Source organism: Leucoraja erinacea, chromosome 29 (assembly GCF_028641065.1).
Source record: "Leucoraja erinacea ecotype New England chromosome 29, Leri_hhj_1, whole genome shotgun sequence".
In the NCBI taxonomy this organism is placed as follows: Eukaryota; Metazoa; Chordata; class Chondrichthyes; order Rajiformes; family Rajidae; genus Leucoraja; species Leucoraja erinaceus.
The window spans coordinates 23,012,859-23,033,003 of NC_073405.1; the positions used below are offsets into that span (position 1 = coordinate 23,012,859).

The 20,145-nt window shown below is 38.4% G+C and overlaps 1 protein-coding gene across 1 annotated transcript in view; it reads left to right on the top strand.

The window, feature by feature from the left end:
- The window catches only part of rnf126 (ring finger protein 126), a 53,726-nt gene extending 34,580 nt beyond the window's left edge, over positions 1-19,146 (top strand). The window contains exons 4-9 of the mRNA XM_055658898.1: positions 653-903; positions 2,217-2,285; positions 4,626-4,695; positions 7,409-7,502; positions 13,327-13,442; positions 17,793-19,146. Coding sequence (XP_055514873.1) covers positions 653-903; positions 2,217-2,285; positions 4,626-4,695; positions 7,409-7,502; positions 13,327-13,442; positions 17,793-17,942 — 750 coding nt within the window. The 3' untranslated portion in view covers positions 17,943-19,146. The remainder of the gene's footprint in view (positions 1-652; positions 904-2,216; positions 2,286-4,625; positions 4,696-7,408; positions 7,503-13,326; positions 13,443-17,792) is intronic.
- Positions 19,147-20,145: the final 999 nt, after the last annotated feature.

The window sequence follows — 20,145 nt, forward strand, 5'->3', positions numbered from 1 at the left end:
ATATTTTGTGATTGGGTTAGGGAACTATCAATTAATGTATTTTATAATCTTTATTGATGATTGGCTTGAAGGGATCCCCCCCCCCCCCCCAATAAATTTTGCGGCAAGGGTCCATGAGGGTATAAAAGGGGAGAGCACGTGAGAGTGTGCCGATCTTCTGGGGTAGCACTTGGGACCGTGCTGACCTCCTGGAGGTGTTCTATTAGCACGAGGCTGAAGGGCTTGAACGAGTAGAGACAAGGATCGGACCCCCAGTGTTGGATTAGGTATCGTATATGTAGTCTGATTACACTACAATAAAGTTAGTTGATCCAGTGCTTGTATTCAGTGTTTTACTGAACCAGACTAACGGGGTAAGATTAGGACTGGAATTACAAGATGACCTTCTCATGTTCCTATTTTTAACTGTTTTCAAGCAGAAATGTTTTTTTCTTGTTTCTGCTCCTGTCACTTCCGCAGTAGGTTAATGTGGTTCTTGTGCAGTAATCTGCAGAGAGTTAAGGGAATATTTAAACCTCCATCCTTCAATATCCATCGGTAAATAACTTAAAAAAAAAAAATGTAATTGATAACATCAAATTAGAAGTGTCATTTATTGTATGACAGCCAAACAATGCTTATTCCTAATTTTCTAAAACTTTGCTTACTTTAGGGTTTAGACCAGCACTTGCTTTCCTTACCGCAAGGAAGCTATGGACAGTTTACATTTGGTATTTTGGATGATCCCTTTGATCCCTTTTCCTTTGGGACAAATCATACCTCAGAAGAAAACAGAGACTCTGAAAGCAGGAGGGAGCGGGAGCACCAGTCACGTCCGCGGTATAGTTCCAGGCAATCCCGAGCACCCCGCTTCCCGTCACGGCGGCCTACAACACGGAATGAAGGAGTGCCAACTCTTGAAGGGTACGTGTTTCTCCCTGGAGTTTAAGAAGTCAACATTGTCAAATGTTGTGCTAAATGTTAATTACTTTATATCACAGGCAAACTCCGAAGGGAGTAAGAGGTCTGGTGCGATTTTCTGTAACACCAGGTCACGTCACCTATGCAAATATGAGGGGGGGAGGGTGGGGGAGTACATTTCATTTTTCCCACATAAATTCCACGTGAGTGAATTTTTGTCCATATCTCAGACCATTTCAAACTTCAATATAAAAGTTAATTAAGGACTCACATTGTGAAATTCTGTAAAGTTGCCCGTATTCATGTGGTTTGGTTCTTATTTTGCATCAGTGTCTGTTGGTGGTATTCTTATGAAAGTTACCCAAAATGGCTGTTTGGATAAATTGGTTAAAAAACAAACCAAATGGTTATGAATAAATTTGGCACACTCTGATTGCTTTAGATTTTGGTCCCAGAATAAAGTGAGAAATATTTTGATGCGTACAGAATAATGCATTATCTCAGTCTCCATGTTCTGTTTTTTCTCAATGGAAACTCACAATCACAATAATATTTTATTAGCGAAGTGTATTTTGCAACATACGAGGAATTTCAGTTGCCAAGTCAGTCATACAAATTAAAAGCAACGGAACACACAAAACACATTTTAACATAAACATCCATCACAGTGACTCCTCCACAATCCTCACTGTTATGGAAGGCGAAAAATAGTTCAATCTCTTCCGTTTCCAATCCCGCGGTCAGGGGCCTCGAGCCCTCCGTTGACGGGATGATCTTGACTCCCGTAGCTGGCGGCGGGTCCTCTGTGTCGAGGCGATTATGGGGGGGGTGATGTCAGCTCCCTCACGCCGGGCGATCAAACCTCACGTCGGGGCTGATCAAACTTTCCGCGACATTGGAACTCCCGACATCCACGGCTTCTCCCAAGACTGTGAGCTCCCAATGTAAAGACCGCAAGCCACGGTTGGAGTGATCCCAAGCAAGGAACGACTCCGATGTAAGTCCACGCCCCGCGGTGGGGCCCAAGGTCAGTCCGAGGAGACCTCCAGCTCCATCGATGGATTAATAGCATTTCCGGCAAAGTAAGAAACTGGGGGGGGAAAAAAGTTTCCCCCGACCTCTCCCCCTCCCCTACATAAAACAAACCGGAGAACATTTACACAAACTTTTAACACACACTAAAATTAAAAAAAAAATGAAAAAACAGACTGTTGGCGGTGCTGCCATTCGTTCAGCGCCCCTGGTGGTCATCTATATATATATATTTGCAACAAGAGTAGTTTGAAATAATAAGATACTCATACTTTTTATTACAGAATAATTCAGCAATTGGTCAATGGAATCATTGCGCCCACAGCAGTGCCACATTTAGGATTGGGTCCATGGTAAGTTGTATTGCAAAAGCTACTGATAACCATTTCAAACTTCAATATAAAAGTTAATTAAGGACCATTTTGTGACATTTGATTTGAGACCATTCCATCTAAAATGGGATGGGACAGAAATAATTTTATATATGTGTGTCTGTGTGTGTGTCTGTGTCTGCACAATGTGTGATAAAAGTTAATTCGAGTCCACCAGCAAAGATGCTCCACATATTCAAGGGTATGTTATTGAGGGAAATTTTTTATAAATTCTTAAAAATAATCAGATTTTCATTGAACTGGACATTAACCTGAATGGTTCATGCTTAATTAAATGATAACTGATGCAGCATTCTAATTTTTTTTTTCTCCAAATTTTCTTTATTTTTAACAGTTGTGAATGCTTAATACAGGATATGTGTATGTCATCATTCCTAAGGCCTTTAGAAGTTACAAATGTTTCCCTTCATTTCTGAATGGTATGTTAGAGTAGCCACCACCTCTGAAATCCAGCAGGTGGAAGATATCTGTGGGTTTAATTTCAAGCATTCAAACATTGTTCTGATAATATACTTGCAATCCCCCTCCCAGCTAGATCTATATTCTTCACTGCTACTTTGACGGTATTGCATTCACTTTGTCCATCTGACTGATAAGCTGCCGTGCCTACTTTGATACGGTAAACTGCTGGTAAAAGGTACAGTAGGCTGGTCCCCAATCATCAATGACATACACCTCTGTATAACCAACTAACACCAACCTCCCACCTGAGCGAAGTAACTTTCACATTGTAGCATTGGGACGAAATGGGAGAATTCATTTCCCTAGAGCAAGCAATACACTTTATCTTGGCCCAAAGGTTATGCTTTTGAAGTAACAGTGACAATTTTAACATGTAAAGATGTGGACACTTAACTGACAATAGCTGAATAACCGTGTTTGTTTATTACTCAGTTAACATGAGTTTACAGAATCTCAAACTGGTTCAACCTACAAAAAAACTATTTAATTAACATAATCATGATTTTGCTAATTTGCACACAATGATTTTCAAATTGTCACTTTACATTTTACACTCCATTGTCAAATGACGAGTTGAAAATCATTATATTCAAATTAGCAAAATCATGATTATGTTCATTAAATAGTTTCTTGTAAGGTGAACAACTTTCAGATCCTGTAAACTCATGGTAACTGAGTGGAAGGAGGCAGATGCGGCATTATTTTACCTACTGATAAATCTTCTCTGCTTTCTATTGCTCACTGAATTGTAGCAAACATTGGCTGGGGGCTGTGCTATTTCCAATTTATCATCACAGGAAATTATAATTAAAAATGCAACAAAACATGATAAAGTTATCAGCTGCAAAACACATGGGCAAGGAGAAAATATACTTTGGTTCATGCCCTTAACCAGTGCCAATTGGGTACAAGATGCAATTTGTGTTGACTAATACCATGGTCCACATTTGTAGTCATTTGAAATTTACTTTTTCTATTAGTTTTCTGCTCTTGATCTTTGCTTCATTAGCCTGTCCTCCATTTTGTGTAAAAAAGAACTGCAGATGCTGGTTTACACTGAAAATAGACACACTATGCTAGCATAACGCAGCAGGTCAGGCAGCGTCTCTGGAGAAAAGGAATAGGTGACATTTTAGGTCGAGACCCTTTATCAGACATATCAGGCCGAGACTCCATTTAGTCTTGATGGCTCCCTGTTCTCTGTGTCAATATTTGGATCATCTTAGCTGAAAGCATTTCTGCCAGATCATGACTGGTAACTTCCAAATCCTGTTTGTTTTTATTCATTCAAATAATTGTTTTCTGAGATAAAGTTGATCTTAAATGTGCATTTGGATTTTTTAATATGTAAAAAGAATATTCAAATACCTCAATCAATGGAATTGTTATATTTGGCTGTACAATCTTGCGATGTTGTCCATTTCGATCACTATTTGCTCTATGTATAGGAAATTTTCCCCTGTGGTCTAAATTCCTTCTGCCGACTTTGTTTTAGTGTCATGCAAATTAATTTTGTGTGAAGCGAGACAATCCCTCTAACTTCTGTAGAAGGAACTGCAGATGCTGGTAGAACGAAGATACGAAGATTTATTAGCCGTGAAACTTGTAACTTGGATTCAGAACTGGTGAATAAAGAAATGGGAAGGAAATTGTTATTTTATGTTGCATTGTATTTCATACTGTAAGTTAAATGCAATGTAGTGGAGTCTATAATGTTCGGAATTCAGTTACCCATTTAGTTACTTGAACGCAAATTAAGAGTAGCATTTACGCAGACTTCCACCATTGCCTATTGTATTGAATGTTGGTTTTTAATTTGTTATTTTCTGTGCTTTAAAGGGGTGTCTTGCACTCAAATCCAATGGATTACGCATGGGGAGCCAATGGTTTGGACACGATCATTACACAGGTAGTTAATTTAGTTAATGCAATAATATTCACATCAAAACTGTAATGAAAGATGGAAACAAAATTACAGCCAACAAGTCTGTATTTTGATCCTTGATTCTTGCTGGTAGAATTACACACAAAATTAGGAAATTCCTTTTACCTGCTGGCTCTCTACCTGCTACTGCCATTCCCGGTGCCCTGTCCCCTCGTCTTCTTGTCCCATGCTAACATGAACCTTGCCTGTTGCATAAATAGAGCCATAGATGGGTTTAATCTGATCCAGAGGACAGCATTCTTGTGAAAGGAATGTTAATAAATCACTGAGAAGTAAGAGAGGTAACCATTGACACTGATTAGTGTAGTATGAGTATGAAAATCAACACATGGCAGGAAGGACTAAATAATATAAACAAAAGTGTCAGAAGACGAATCTGAAGTAAGTGATTCAAATCTGGTTAATATAACCAGATTCCTCATGCATGCCACAATTTTTCTACTGTCCTTGCAAGTAGAAGAAATGGTCCAATCAGTATGCAAAACAAAATCAAAGCTAAAGGCACTGCCATTCATAAGCTAAAATGAAAGAGTTGATGGGGAAATAGTAATAAATGAAACTGATATAGTAGCTGTGGCTGAGATGTGGGTGCTAGGAGCTTAAGGACTGGGTATTTAATGTTCTAAGAGAATTGGCCTAAAAGGAAATGAGGCAATCAAGGCACCGAGAAGTGATAAAGATGCAGCAGAAAATGATGCTGAATCAGATTGATGGAAATAAGGTGCAGCAGAGGAAAGAAGAGAGGAAAGAAGTAGCTTGTAGGCTCCAAAGGTTTTATGTCTCGACAGGACAAAGCATAATAGACAGGTATCGAGAAGGGTGCTTCAGTCAATAGGTGATTTCAATCTGTATGTTAATTGGACCCACTAAACTGGCAAGGATATCGTAGAAAAAAAATCTTTTTTTTAGAGCAGTATATTATAGAATCCACAAGGTGCAGGGTAATTTAGATTTGTTCAAATGTAATAAATTGAGATGAATAAGTGATAACTGTAGCTAAGGATCCTGAAGGGGTTATGATCATAATATGGTAGAATTCCAGGTACAATTTGAGGGAGAATGCCTCTGGTCCAACTGTGTCCACAACTTAAAAAAGAACAATTACAGAGATATGGTGATAGATTTGACTTGAATGTATTGCAAAGATAAGCTAAAGGAAAGTCAGTAGGAAACAGCTAAATTTACCCCAGTTAGAAACAGCAGTTATTTACCTCAGTTAGAAAAAGGGACTATGAGAAAGAGGAACCATGCGTAGAAAACAAAGTCATTAAAATCATTAAAACATAAACTAGAGCATGCAACGCAGCAAAACGAATGATCTGTCGGAAGAGGGAAATTTTTCGGTAAACACCAGTGAGAGATTGAAAGGTTAATAAGGAGGAAGAAAATTAAGAGAAGTAACATCAAAACTATCAACCTATATAAAAATAAAACCAATGAATGCCTGAATACTTTGAGGGTGAGAATCTGGAATTCATGGAAATTGCAATCATTTGTATTGGTAATTAACATCAATCTTCACAGAGGATGACACTATAAATATCTCAAAGCTGGCAGATGAGCTAATTTCAAATAGTATGGAAGAACTAATAGCAATCCCTATCAGGAGGGATGAGGCCTGGGACAGGTCAGCTGTCAGTGCGTTGAGTGGCTGAAGATAGACACAACATGCTGGAATAACTCAGCAGGACAGGCAACATCACTGGAGAGAAGGAATGGGTGACGTTTTGGGTCGAGACTATGTGGCCTGCCTATATTGTCTTACGTTCTTATGCTTTTCATGAGGATTCTTTCTGCTCAATTATATCTTCACAGATGTCACTTGATCTCCCATACCTCATCCAAGTAGCCAACCTTCACGTGATAACTAAGATGGACTGAAACAAGGGTCCAGGAAGGGAGAATGTTGTTGGACATTCCAATCCTGTTCTTGCATAAATTCAATTTTGGTGGTTCTGAAACAGTTTGCTTAAAAATGGGGATTATTGTGATTTCACTTTCTCGGTGGCACGGTGGTGTAACGGTAGAGTTGCTGCTTTACAGCCCTTACAGCGCCATAGACTGGGGTTTGATCCTGGCGACAGGTGCTTGTCTGTATGGAATTTGTACTTTCTCCCCGTGACCTGTGTGGGTTTTCTCCGAGAACTTTGGTTTCCTCCAAAGACATACAGGTGTGTAGGTTAATTGGCTTGGTGTAAATGTAAAAATTGTCCTTGATATAGGATAGGTGTTAACGTGCAGGGATTGCTGGTCGGTGTGGACTCGGTGGGCAGAAGGGCCTGTTTCCACGCTGTATCTAATTTGTTTTGAGATACTAAACTAACTACAAACTAAGCTGGCAAACTTGAGAGCAATTACACTGCCCTTATTACGACCACTGCTCTTGTTGCACTTTCAGTGCAGACAAGATGTTGACTCTTCATTGGGATAACAATGTGTTATGCTTCAGGTTATAGCAGTTTAATAAACGTCGCAAGGTGTAACATCCGGTTTGACACTCGCTCTTAATGCCGAGTTTTGTCAATTTGTTGTTTTGTCACTGAGAATTTATTTTCTGTCATTGTGATTCCTAAAATCTCGTATGAAAGATTTAGATCTTGCTTCAGCCTTTTATTACAAATTTAATTTGTAATGACAATAACATTTATTTTAAATTTAAATGAATTATTTCCACCAGCTGCTGAATCAATTTGAAAATACTGGCCCGCCTCCTGCTGACAAAGAAAAAATCAAAACTCTTCCCACTGTTCAAATAACAGATGAACATGTAGGTGAGTATACTTTAGTTTTGTTACAACACATCTCATTATTTTTTGCTTCTCCTGATTAATTTTGTCAGGAATACACTGTGAAATCAAATGTTATATTTCATGAAATTTGTAATCAGCAATGCAATTTTCTATTTTAAATGTCTTATCATTTTGGTCTCCTGGCTTCAAAGCAGAAATTTTGCAGTTTATAGTTTAAGAAGGAACTGCAGATGCTGGAAAATCGAAGGTGAGGCAGCATCTATTGAGATGATGGCAACATAAATGAATGTTCCTGTACTTGTGAACTTTGTTGAGTGTAACCTAAAGAAATCTGAACACAATTCATTATGGTCCAAATACATGGTTTGGAAGAGATTTAGCAAAAAAAATGTAATTGCAAAATATGGTTGCTTTTGAGGCATTACATTATTACCTAGTGATGGTTTTATGTAGTGGTTTTGGAACTGAATACAATGTTAAACAAATCATCCTTTAATCCTTTACATATTTAATTGATACTGCCTATGTAATGAGAAAAAGTAAGATTTTCCTCCATTTGCCTTAGTTATTGCAAAATTAAAACATTTCTTGAGAAGACAAAACTGAGGGAGCCTTTGCCCATAGAGTAATGTGGATATTGGTCTTGTTATCTCTGGAAGTGCAAATAGGCATTTAAGGGAGAGCTCGATACAATTATGAAGATGAAAGGAATAGAGAACTCTGCTGAAAGATGGGTGGATGTTGAATAGAGCATTAAAAGCTGCCTTGACCTGGTTGGCCCTTAGTCTATTGATGTGATCTCTATGCTATATGATACTTTAGGAATGTGTATCTCTGAAGGCAGTACAGTAAACGGCACTGTGGCACAGCTGGTAGAACGGCAGCCGCTCAGCTCCAGCAACACGCATTCAGTTCTGACTGGTGCGATCTGTGTCAAGATTGCGTGTTTGTCTTGCGACTGAGTGCTTGGTGCTCTGGTTTCCTCCATATCTCAAATATATGCAGGTTGGTTGGTTAACTGGTTGTTGTAAATTACCCTCAATCTGGAAGCTGATAAAAATGTTGAGAGAATGAAGAGGGGTTAGTGTAAATGGGTTCTTGATGGTTGGAATGGAGTCCATGGGTCAAAAGCTCTATATCTGTGCAGACAGATATTTAAAAGATTCTGTCTAAGAAAACACAAAATAGCATCTAACTATCAGCAAGGCTTCTGAACTTTCTTGGTATTGGGTGACTTATGCAAACAAATATTTTCTCCTGATTCTTTCATAATGGCGGTGTATTGTTGAAATCCCAAGACTTAAAGCATAGTGTGACTCTCCATACTCCAAATGGTATTATCCATGTATGTCAGAAAATTGGAACTAAGTGAATAAATATATGTTTAGGAAGGAACTGCAGATGCAGGTTTAAACCGGTAGACACAAAATGCTGGAGTAACTCACCTGGCCAGACAGCATCTCTGGAGAAAAGGAATAGGTGACATCACCTATTGTTCAGAGATGCTGTCTGACCCGCTGAGTTATTCAAGTTTTTTTATGTCTATTTGACATAACCAGTTTTACACTGTCAAAGTATTACTCTCTCTCTCTTTTTTTTTTGCTCTCGCTCTCGCTCTCGCACTCGCTCTCTCTCGCGCTCTCGCTCTCTCTCTTCCTCCCCCCCTCGGCGCCAATGGATCCATGTGACATTATGTTAATATGACATTGCTTCATCTTGTTAAAGTCCAGATCGCTTGTTTCAGAGTCCACCGGAAATGGCTAAAATAGTTAATTTGTAACTAGTGGTCTTGTTGATGTTCTCTTAAAAACTGCAAACAACTGGTGTGCAATTGTAGCTGGTGAATTGAAATCATCTTGAGAGATGAGACTGGTAAGCCTCTACATCCTTCGAAGATTGAGGAGACTCGACATTTTGCAGAAAACTATCAATCCCCATGGTGCATGGTAGAGAATATACTGACTAGTTGCATGCCGACCTGGCTCAGTAACTCGAACAACCAAGAATGGTGAACATTGCCCTGTCGATCACAGATATCAACTACCCTGCCATCAAAGAGATCCACAGGAAGCATGGTTTCTTGACCATGCTTTCATCTTGTTGCTACTGTCAAGAAGAAGGTACCTGAAAACCATAGTCTCCAGGTTCAAGAACAGCTTCTTCCCAGGAACCATCGGACCCTTGAACCCCACTGGCCAACCCTACCTCAGCAACGATCTACTATGGACTTTGTTTTAGTTAAACCAACTACTTAGATTATGTTACCGAATATTGCTGACTATTAATTCATTTTTTATTCATTATCGTATTTTTATTTGTCATGTTAATGTGTCTATAAAGCTGCAGCAAGTAAGAATGGTGTTTTGTTCCCATACACATGACATTTAAACACTCTTGACTCTTGATCATGTTGGCATCAAGATGGTTAGCTGCAGCACAGTAAGATACAGAAGAGAGAGAAGATACAGTTTTGTGCTTAGCCAATGTTTTTCCTTTTTCTTTCTATAGGACCAAAGAAAGGATCCTTTCTATAGGATTGATCTAAATTGCAGGCCCCTCGGGAATGATTACTTTTTCCATTGCTCATAACTCATTTGACTGAGTTTCCAACTGTTACTGGTGTAGGCTTTTGGAAGAATATGTTGAGACTGCCCTAACTCATTTCGTTTAAGATGAACATTTCTTGTTTTGTATAGAAACAAATTCTCCTATATAGTTCTGGATGCCTGCATTGGATTTGTGATGTGGTTTCATAAATGCTGTCATAAGCAGCTGAGGAACAGCACTAAACAAGTGGCCAAACAGAACAACACTTTTAATTTGTATGCAGCAACTTAAAATAGACTTGCCATGTACTTGTATGCTTTATTTATGTATGTCTGTTTCTGTACTGGTGATAAGGTGAAATGGAAAAAAAAATTGATAGCTTAAGGCTGCCCTGAGGTGCGAAAATGTAATGTGAAATCACTTGTGGTCAGCAATGATATATTACTCCTAGGGTGAAGTATATGTAGCTTGATGCATATTGCAATGCTCACATATAACGTCACGTGTAATACACTTAATATTTAACAGGTGTTGTGGAATTCTGCAATCACTGAGTTCAAAGTAAGTACCTGGAATTGGCGAGTACACCATGTGTGGTTCCATCCCTGAAAGCTAACAGCACTCTGCGGTTCTACTCATAGATGAGTCCAGGGACGCATTTGATATCAGATTGGCAAGTTAGTCATCGGATGACTGGTTAGGTAATACCCTGGATATTATTCCAAATCACTTAATGATGCTTTGCCACTTTTTTTTTTAGCTTCCTTTTTCTCAACAAGACATAAAGCAATTGTCCAAGTTACAACTAACTACACCTTGGTTTATATTAGATCAGATGAAAAGGCTTAGACTTGCTGCTTTTTCTAATAATGAGGATTGGGAAATGTTCAGTGTGCCAAGGCATTGAAAAAGAAAGGGATGGTGGAATACATACGTAAGCTAAGGAGAAACATATATAAACTGATTCTAAATCATTTAGAGATTTGAGAACCATTCCTCAGACTGTTCGGTAGCAAATATAACCCTAGTCTTTGTGAATGGGTGGATAGAAAACCAGGAACATTTGACCTTTTAGCATGATGCCACTAATAAGGAAAATACTGGAACTTAATGTACATAAGGAACTGCAGATGCTAGTTTATGGGATTGTGGTGTGGGGAAGAAAGGGGGGGAAGGGTTACAGATGGGAGGAGACAGAAGAGCAGGAAAGGGGTGGTTGGATAATGGGAGAAATGGGTGCACATCCAGGTGGGGCCCAAGGAAGAGATGGGAGAGAGGAACATTAATAAGAACACGTTGCAGGGCACTGGTAAAATAAGAATGGAGCAACACAAATCAATGAAAGCAAAATCATGTTTAAGAAAACTGTTAGATTTTATTTGAAGTTGTAACGGAATAGATAAATCAGTGGCCAGGTATTCAGAGGTCCCATCAAAGAAAAACATATACAATTTGACTGTACAATATTGAAAGTAATATACTGGCAAAAACTGAGGACTACTTAATGGGACAGAAGCCAGTAGACAAAATGGGTCAGTTTTGGATTGAGAGACTGTGATTTATGGGTGCTACAAGCATCAGTACTGGGGTCCGAGCAGTTTGTGACCTTTATCAGTGTTTGGATAAGGGGATCAAGTATAGGATATTCTAGTTTGCAGATGATACAAAGCTGGGTGGTTGTGATTGCAAGGAAATAGTCATGCAACATGGAAAAGGCCTCTTTTTAATACCCGAACCACATAGCTGAATCCCATTCAATCAATGGGAAAACATGCAAACTCCATGTAGAAAGCTCACCACTGTCTCACCCTTGATGCAGGGGAGCTTTTGATATTGGACAAGGTAGGTGAATGGATAAGTTGAGTGGATATAATGTGGAAAAATGTGAGGTAATTCACTTTATAGAAAATATTTACTTTAAATGGCAAAAGACTGAAAGGTACTAGTGTTTGTGGCATCTTTGTATACAACTAACTGAATGTTGGCATTGCAGGTTCAGTAAGCAATCAGGAAGGCAAAGAATGTAGGCCCAAAATGCTGGAGCAACTCAGCGGGACAGGCAGCATCTCTGGAGAGAAGGGAGGGTGATGTTTCGGGTCGAGATCATTCTTCTGACCTGAAATATCACGCTTTCCTTCTTCCTGGAGATGCTGCCTGTCCCGCTGAGTTACTCCAACATTTTGTGGCCGTCTTCAGTTTAAACCAGCAGTTCCTTCCTAGGCAAAGAATATGTTGGCCTTTGTTGCAAGAAGGTTGGAGCGCAAGAACAAGGATGACTTGTTGCATTTGTACAGAACCCTAATAAGACTGCAGCTAGAATATTGTATACAGTTCTGATCTCCCATCCTGAGTAAGGGAGAAACTGCAGCAACGGTTCACCTGATTGATTTCTGGCATGACCAAGAGATCAACTAGACTCTGCCCATATTTTCTTGAGTTCATAAAAATGATTTAGTTGAAACTTACACAAATTTGATGAGGCTACAATTTTATAGATGCAGATTTGATGTTTCCTCTGAACTAGGTTTGCCTCAAAATATAGGGCCAGCTATTCAGGACAGAGGTGAGGAAACTACTTTGCACAGAGAGCCATGAAAACCTGGTTGCTGATTATATTTGAGAGAGGGACGGACAGAAGTTTTAACTATTGAGGGAGTCCAGAGGGGTCAGCACACGAAAGATTAGCCCTAACCATATTGAATGGTGGAGCAGGCAAAGAAGCTGAACAGCCCTCTTTAATTTTTTTATGCCCTTGTATAATTTAGGTTTTGCAGTAACTTTTCTTTGCCTCTGGATGCCATTTTTGAATCGGTTTGGACTTCCTGGATTTGAATGGCATGCATGGGTCGCATTGAGTGTAGTTCTGTATCAAATCTCAATGCCATTATTTGGTTGTTATTTATTTTCTATTGTCCTCTGGGGGAAAAGAGCAAAGAGCTACCCCCTTTAACATGTTAATATTCTAATTATAATTGGTTGACAAAATAAGCTAGTTAATCAGATGAAAGTACAACCAGCAGTTACATTGTTCCCACCCCCATCCTCATCATCCCCTCCTACCTCAGTTTTGTTACATCTTTAAACAACAACTTTCTCCAGTGATTACTTTTTCTTATGGTAAGGTCACTAGATTTTTCAGCAGAACTGCTTCATAAGCAAACCTTTGAGATGGTACCTGAGAATTATGAACAAGTTTGTAAAAGCAAATTCAGTTGGACAATCTAGTTCGCTTTAATGAGATTTTCATTGTACAGTAAAATGTAGGCAAATTGAATATACATATATATTTTCTCTGTAGGTTCTGGTGTAGAATGCCCCGTGTGTAAAGAAGACTACAGTGTTGGAGAAACAGTTAGGCAACTCCCATGCAACCATTTATTCCACAATGACTGTATAATACCTTGGCTAGAAATGGTAAGTAGCAAAATTACTTGAATGTTGTATTACTTAATCTGTATCAACTGACAAATTTTGTATAATTTTACTTTGACCTGCATTGATCATAAATGGATAGTCGTTGCCATTCTTTGTGCCACAACATTTTTCATTGCTCCTCTGAAAGAGCAACCAATTACTCCATTGTCAGAGTGAGGCTAAACGCAAATTGAAGGAACAGCATGTCATATTTTGCTTGGGCAGCTTACAGCCCAGTGGTATGAGTATTGATTTCTCTAACTTCAAGTAACCTCTCTCTCTCCATTCCTTCCCCACCTAAGTCACACCAGCTTCTCGTTTTCGCCCACCAAACAGATAACAATGGCCTGTTTCCTTTATCATCGTTACTTTTTTGCATATCTTTCATTGTTCTATATCTCTCTACATCGTCTATATCTCTTGTTTCCCTTTCCTGTGACTTTCAGTCTGAAGAAGAGTCTTGACCCGAAACGTCACCCATTCCTTCTCTCCAGAGATGCTGCCTGTCCCGCCGAGTTACTTCAGCTTTTTGTCTATCTTCTCTTAAAATCTACACTTTGTCTAGACTCTTACTGAAGGAATAAATCTTTCCCTTTGCTAGTCCAGCACTACCAAAGGTCCAAGTGTGCTGGAGTTTTACTGTGGTTGCACTGAAATTGATGTTTCTTTGTTTTTTTGTAAATCCTTAATCCACAATGATTTTCACAAGCCCCAATTTTGTATGATTTCTTAAATGCCACCTTCCTTTGTCAGTTTTGAAAATTCTAATACTGTAGTCAAATATAATCCAAATCTTGAAACCAAATATTTTGACAGATTTAACCACCTTTCTATATAGGTGTTGCTAGTCAAGTAAAGAAGATTATGCTATTTTAAACTGAATTCTACATTTTGATTCATGGCCATTGGCTAGCAGCCTACTATAACTTAAGTAATCATTGACTTTTAGGCTGAAACATGTGTATGCTTCTATGCTAAGTGTATGCTAATATTCTGGTGATCCAGTCAGTTTTAGAATTTGGACAGCGCAGAAACAGGCCCTTCGGCCCACTGAGTCCGCACCTACCAGCAATCCCCGCACACAAACACTATCCGGCACACGCTAGGGACAGTTTACACTTATACCAAGCCAATTAACCTGCTAACCTGTACGTCTTTGGAGTGTGGGCGGAAACCGAAGATCTCGGAGAAAACGGGGAGAGCGTACAAACTCCGTACAGTCAGCTCCCATAGTCTGGATCAAACCTGGGTCTCCAGCGCTGCAAGCACTGTAAGGCAGCAATCTATTGTGCCACGGCACCGCCCCAAGTTCCATTACTTGTTTCAACTGACTGCCTTTATGCTACTTGTCAGCACTTTATGCGTATATTTAGATGCTGCTGGGATTGAATTATATCTAGGGTTGCTTCAGTGTGTCACATGGCATACATTGGTGATGCATATGGATGACACATTTGCCAACTCAACTGTCCTGTTATTGCAGTAGCTTTAATGTCAGCAATCTTTTGAGATTTGAGGAGCTTGAACTAGGTATTTTGATTTGCTGTAGTTTAGGATGCATCTGAATTGGTGGAGATGCAGGCCGAAAGTGATGGGACAATTGCATTTAACCATGGCTTGCATCCACACACAGGGATGGTGATCACTGTAGCTCTGCTTTCAGTTCAGTCGCAAGGTGATCTCGCATTGATTCCTTCAAACCTTTTTTAGCCTCCTGAATGTGGGTCTAGCATACAGATTATTTTAATATTTCCTTTGCTTGTATTCTGTCAGAAGCTTCTGCTGCTGAGCACAAATCAACGTTTCAGTACTGGGTAGAAGTTCTCCAAGTGGCTCATTTGTAAAAAGTGTTATGAAACTAAACTGAGTAGATTAAGAAGTCCCAAATTTAATTCCTGGTAAGTTTTGAGTGGCACTAAGAATCTAGCTCATGTTTTAGATTAATTAATGGGATGGAAAACAGCAGGAATTGATCTCTCAGGTGCCTCAGTTGCATTTCATTGTTTGTTTCTGATGTTCAAAGTTGAGGAAGAAAGAAAATGCCTTTGTTATAACAATAACTGGGCAACCAATAAAATGTAAAATTTCCAATGGTCTAAGCTACACAGTGTAAATTTCCATTCCTTAGGAATATGTTTTTTCTGCTATACCTCCTCTGCTATTTCTTCGCACCAACTCCACCAAAAAATGAATTGTACACTTTAAATTTTCAGTTAACTGTGATGACTTATTTCTGAACGTTGTTCTCGTTAAACAATCTGCTTCACACAAATCCATCTTGATCGTTGTCTATATTCTAACAACAAGGCAAGGCAACTTTATTTATATAGCACATTTCATACACGAGGCAGACTCAAAGTGCTTCACATAAAAACATGTCATACAATAAAATGAAATAATAAAATGAAATAAAATAGCAGAATTAAAATAAAATAAAAGCAAAGTTAAAAATGCATTATAAAAAGTGCAATGTAGTTAAGATTTAGCTGAAAGCTAAAGTAAACATAAAAGTTTTCAGGCTTGTTTTAAAAGTGGTCAAAGTTGAGGCAAGTCTTAAATCTTCAGGAAGTTTATTCCAGCTATTTGTTGCATAGTAACTAAATCCTGCTTTCCCATGTTTTGTATTTACTCTGGGAATCACTAACAGATTGGTCTCAGAAGACCTTAGCGGTCTAGAAGGCTTATATAGTGGAAGCATGTCAGTGATATTCTTAGGCCCTAAACCATGTAGTGATTTATAGGTGAGCAGCAGGATTTTGAAATCAATTCTCTGACATACAGGGAGCCAATGTAAGGATTTAAGAATTGGTGTAATGTGTTCAAATTTTTTGGTCTTTGTTAGAACTCTAGCAACAGCGTTCTGAACAAGCTGTAGCTGCCTGACAGTTTTTTTCGGAAGACCTGCAAGGAGACCGTTACAATAATCTAGCCTACTAGTACAAGTTTTTCTAAGTCTTCAGCTGACATGAGTCCTCTTAATCTTGCTACGTTTTTGAGGTGATAGTAGGCAGCTTCCATTATATTGTGCTCTACAATCTTTTGATGAATACCTTACAAAAAACATCATGGATGGAATGGAGTTTGTGATGGTGCCCAGAGTAGTTGAATAGTATAGTCTTGAGTTGCTAATTGAAAGTGGAAATACAGAAGCAATTGAAGACGTTAATGCTGATGGATCAACTGATGTGAAGTATGAGGACTTGGATATAAATGGAGTTAAGCTTATTTAGATAAGGTAGGAAAAATATTAGGAAGCATTTAAAATAATTGAAGCTTATTGACATTAGAGCAAGGATCCTGGTATGGTCACTGTAATAAAATGCAAGTCTTTTGAGTGTGTTGGGACCCTGGAATATACATTCTGACCAAGCTCCTTTAGTTTAGTTTTAGAGATACAGCACGGAAACAACCCCTTTGGCCCACCGAGTCCGCACCAACCAGCAATCCCCGCACATTAACACAAGCCTGCACACACTAAGGACAATTTACACTAATACCAAGTATATAAACCCAAGCCAATTAACCTACCAACCTGTACGTCTTTGGAGTGTGGGAGGAAACTGAAGATCTCGGAGAAAACCCACGCGGTCACGGAGAGAACATACAAAAACTCCGTACAGGCAGCACCCGTAGTCGGGATCGAGCCCCGGTCTCTAGTGCTGCAAGCACTATAAGGCAGCAACTCTACCGCTGCGCCACCATGGTGCCCATTTCTGGAAGACTGGCAGATGATCCAGAGAGGAGTTTTTCTGGTGTGGTGAGATGGAGCATAAATAAAGGAGGGATCATTGAGATGGGATTGAAGCCAAGGGGCAGTGGTATAAGTCAAGAATCTGATCGATGTAATTTGACACAAATAATCCCTGTATTTTTCAAACTTGGTGACTCAAAATTGACAGAACAATGGAAGAAGGTGAGCTGAGGAAATTGGTTGTGACAAAGATGTAACGATTGGCCAATCCCAGTCGATATCTAAATATCTACTGAGGCTGTCATTGTGCAATTTCTTGCTGTCTTGATTGGAGATGCTCCCAAACCGTGCTGTGATGCATCCCAATAAAATCCTTTCTACGGCCCATCTGTAGAAGTTGGTGAGAGAAGTTGGAGAAGAATCCTAAGTCTAATTTGTTGGCTGATGCTTATAACAAAATTGATATTATTTGAAACCGTGAAACAGATGCAGGTTGGCTTAAGATAGTATCAATAATTTAAAAAAAAAAAATGCAAATGCTGAAAGTCTGCAATGAGATGAGAAAATACGTAACTCCAACAGCAAAAAAAAACATTGTACATGCTTCACCAGAAATTTTATTGCATGCTTCATTAAAGCCTTTCTTTCTTCAATCCTAGCATGACACTTGTCCAGTCTGTCGAAAAAGCTTAAGCGGGCAAAACACAGCAACAAATCCTCCTGATTTATCAAGGATGAACTTTTCCTCATCATCATCCTCCTCTGCCTCAAGTTCACCAAGTAACGACAATTCAACAAACAATTCCTGAACTATTTTTTAAAGACAGCATCCAAGGCTACTGTTTTCATAATGCAACAGTGTTTGATGACTACCGTGACACATTTTATAATTTAAATTATTGTATTATGCATGGCGCAAAGAAAGCCAGAGTAAATGGAGATTCTTAACCAAGAACTCTTTTCTAAAAATGTCAACTCAAACATGAATACCCACTTTTTTCCATATTGACTTGTTTTATAGATCTAACTTGCGGGACCGATTTAAAACATTTCTTATTGACAAGCTGCTATGTTTTATTTTATTTCATCTCACTGTGGGTAGACGAACCCCGTGTGCACATTGCTGTGATCATACTGCTGTGAATTATTTTAAGCAGTGGAAGAATTCTGCTGTTCCTTTGCAAACATATTTGAAGCTTTAACCATCGTAATGCATTTTAAAGTTAACTCAGCTGTTGGATATCTGGGTATTTTCATTTCATTTTATAGTCCTTGGTTTTGTTTTTCTCATACTAAAAAGGGATTATTTTTTCAAAAGTATCTTTTTATTGGATTGGCCATTTTATAGTTGCTGTGGAAAGCTCTGCCGGACACAACACCATCCCATTTTTTATTCAGTAGAAAGTGGGGCAATGTTTGCTTCAGATTAAATCGAAGGGCATGTGTGTATGGGGTATGCAAATATATTTGAAAATGTATCTTAAAACATTGAAGTGATGATTACATATCTGCTGAAAATGATTTTTAAATCAGTTCTTGCTGTCTTTAAATCTGAAAATATTTAAATCATGGAAGAACTATAAATGCCTCTATTGACTTAATTTGAAGTGGTTTAAGATGCAGTCCAGCAACATTTATTAATCAGCGCCTGGCCTGTCTATCATCTGTCACTTACTGTATATGTAGAAAACCAGACTGGCTTACTTTGTAAGCTTGGGTTTCCTGGTAAGATACAAAATCTAAAGATGTGCCCAATGGTATGCTTGTCAGTAGGTAACACATAGTGTACAGGAATGTGATACAAGCAAATACCCAGTAAACTTGGGGCATTTACTAAGTTTGTTAATATTGTATCGCCATCAATTGTATACATGTCAGTGAATAATCATTACATTTTTAAAAACTGCTTTGTCCTTGACTCTTTGCACCTGAGCAGCATTTTCTTGAAAGGCACCAACCTAATTGATCAATGATATGAAACTTCCCACTTTAATCATTAAAATGACAGAACATAGATGTTTTTCATTTACCTTTGTCGTAACAAAACCTGTATACTTTAGTGATACATAGCACACTAGTCAGTGAAATAAATTATAGTGTATATTTAGCAAGGACCTAAGTGATTTGACGTATCTGTGTTTTAAGCAGAGAAAGGTATAGCATTAGTGTAAAGTTAGGAAAGAGTAAATGGAAATACATTTATAGTTTACATTTCTATGTCTGTCTCGTAAACTTGAATGTTGTTTAATTAAAATAAATACTGGGAGAATTTTTTACCATGCACTTTGGTGATTTGGACTACAAGTCTTAAACTTACAAAATAATCTTTTAGTTCAAATCTGCTAAGGCTTGTAGGTGAAGACTTCGGACTTCCACACGGATGAGTTTGTTCTTTAATTGTGGATGTCTGCTGGGAAGCATTTGAATCTGTAAGCTTGAGTAAACGCACTTGGGACCTGAAGTGGTGAGACTTAGTAGAGACGGAGAAATTGTATGAAGATTTAAATTGCCTAATGTCATTTTTTATTAATTGATTAGAATAGAACAGTACTTTACATAAACCTAAACTTCATCATAGGTTTCTGGACAACCTTGATAAAATTACAGCATGTACATGTAAATATACATTAACAATTCTGGATGTGAATGTAGGTGAATATGCCTGAATATTATTAAGATATATAAGAACTTGACACTCCATGCCTGAATTTTAAATTGACTCCTGGGACAAAAAACAAATTATTGTGGTTTTGACTGCGGAGGTATTTTAGAGTAGTAAATGAATCTCTTTTTGGTATATGGAAGAATTTGGTTTGTCACCTCTGAGTAAAGGGAATTTACTTCAATAATTCAAAGTTAGTTTTACATACATCCCCACTTAACCAAAAATAAAATCAAGTTTGATTCTACCAGTTTTTATATAGATGTCCCAAACTTAAATGGAAAATCTAATTGAAAAAGTTTCATTTTCAATTAGATTTTTGAATTTTGCTTAATGTCTCCACTGATGTA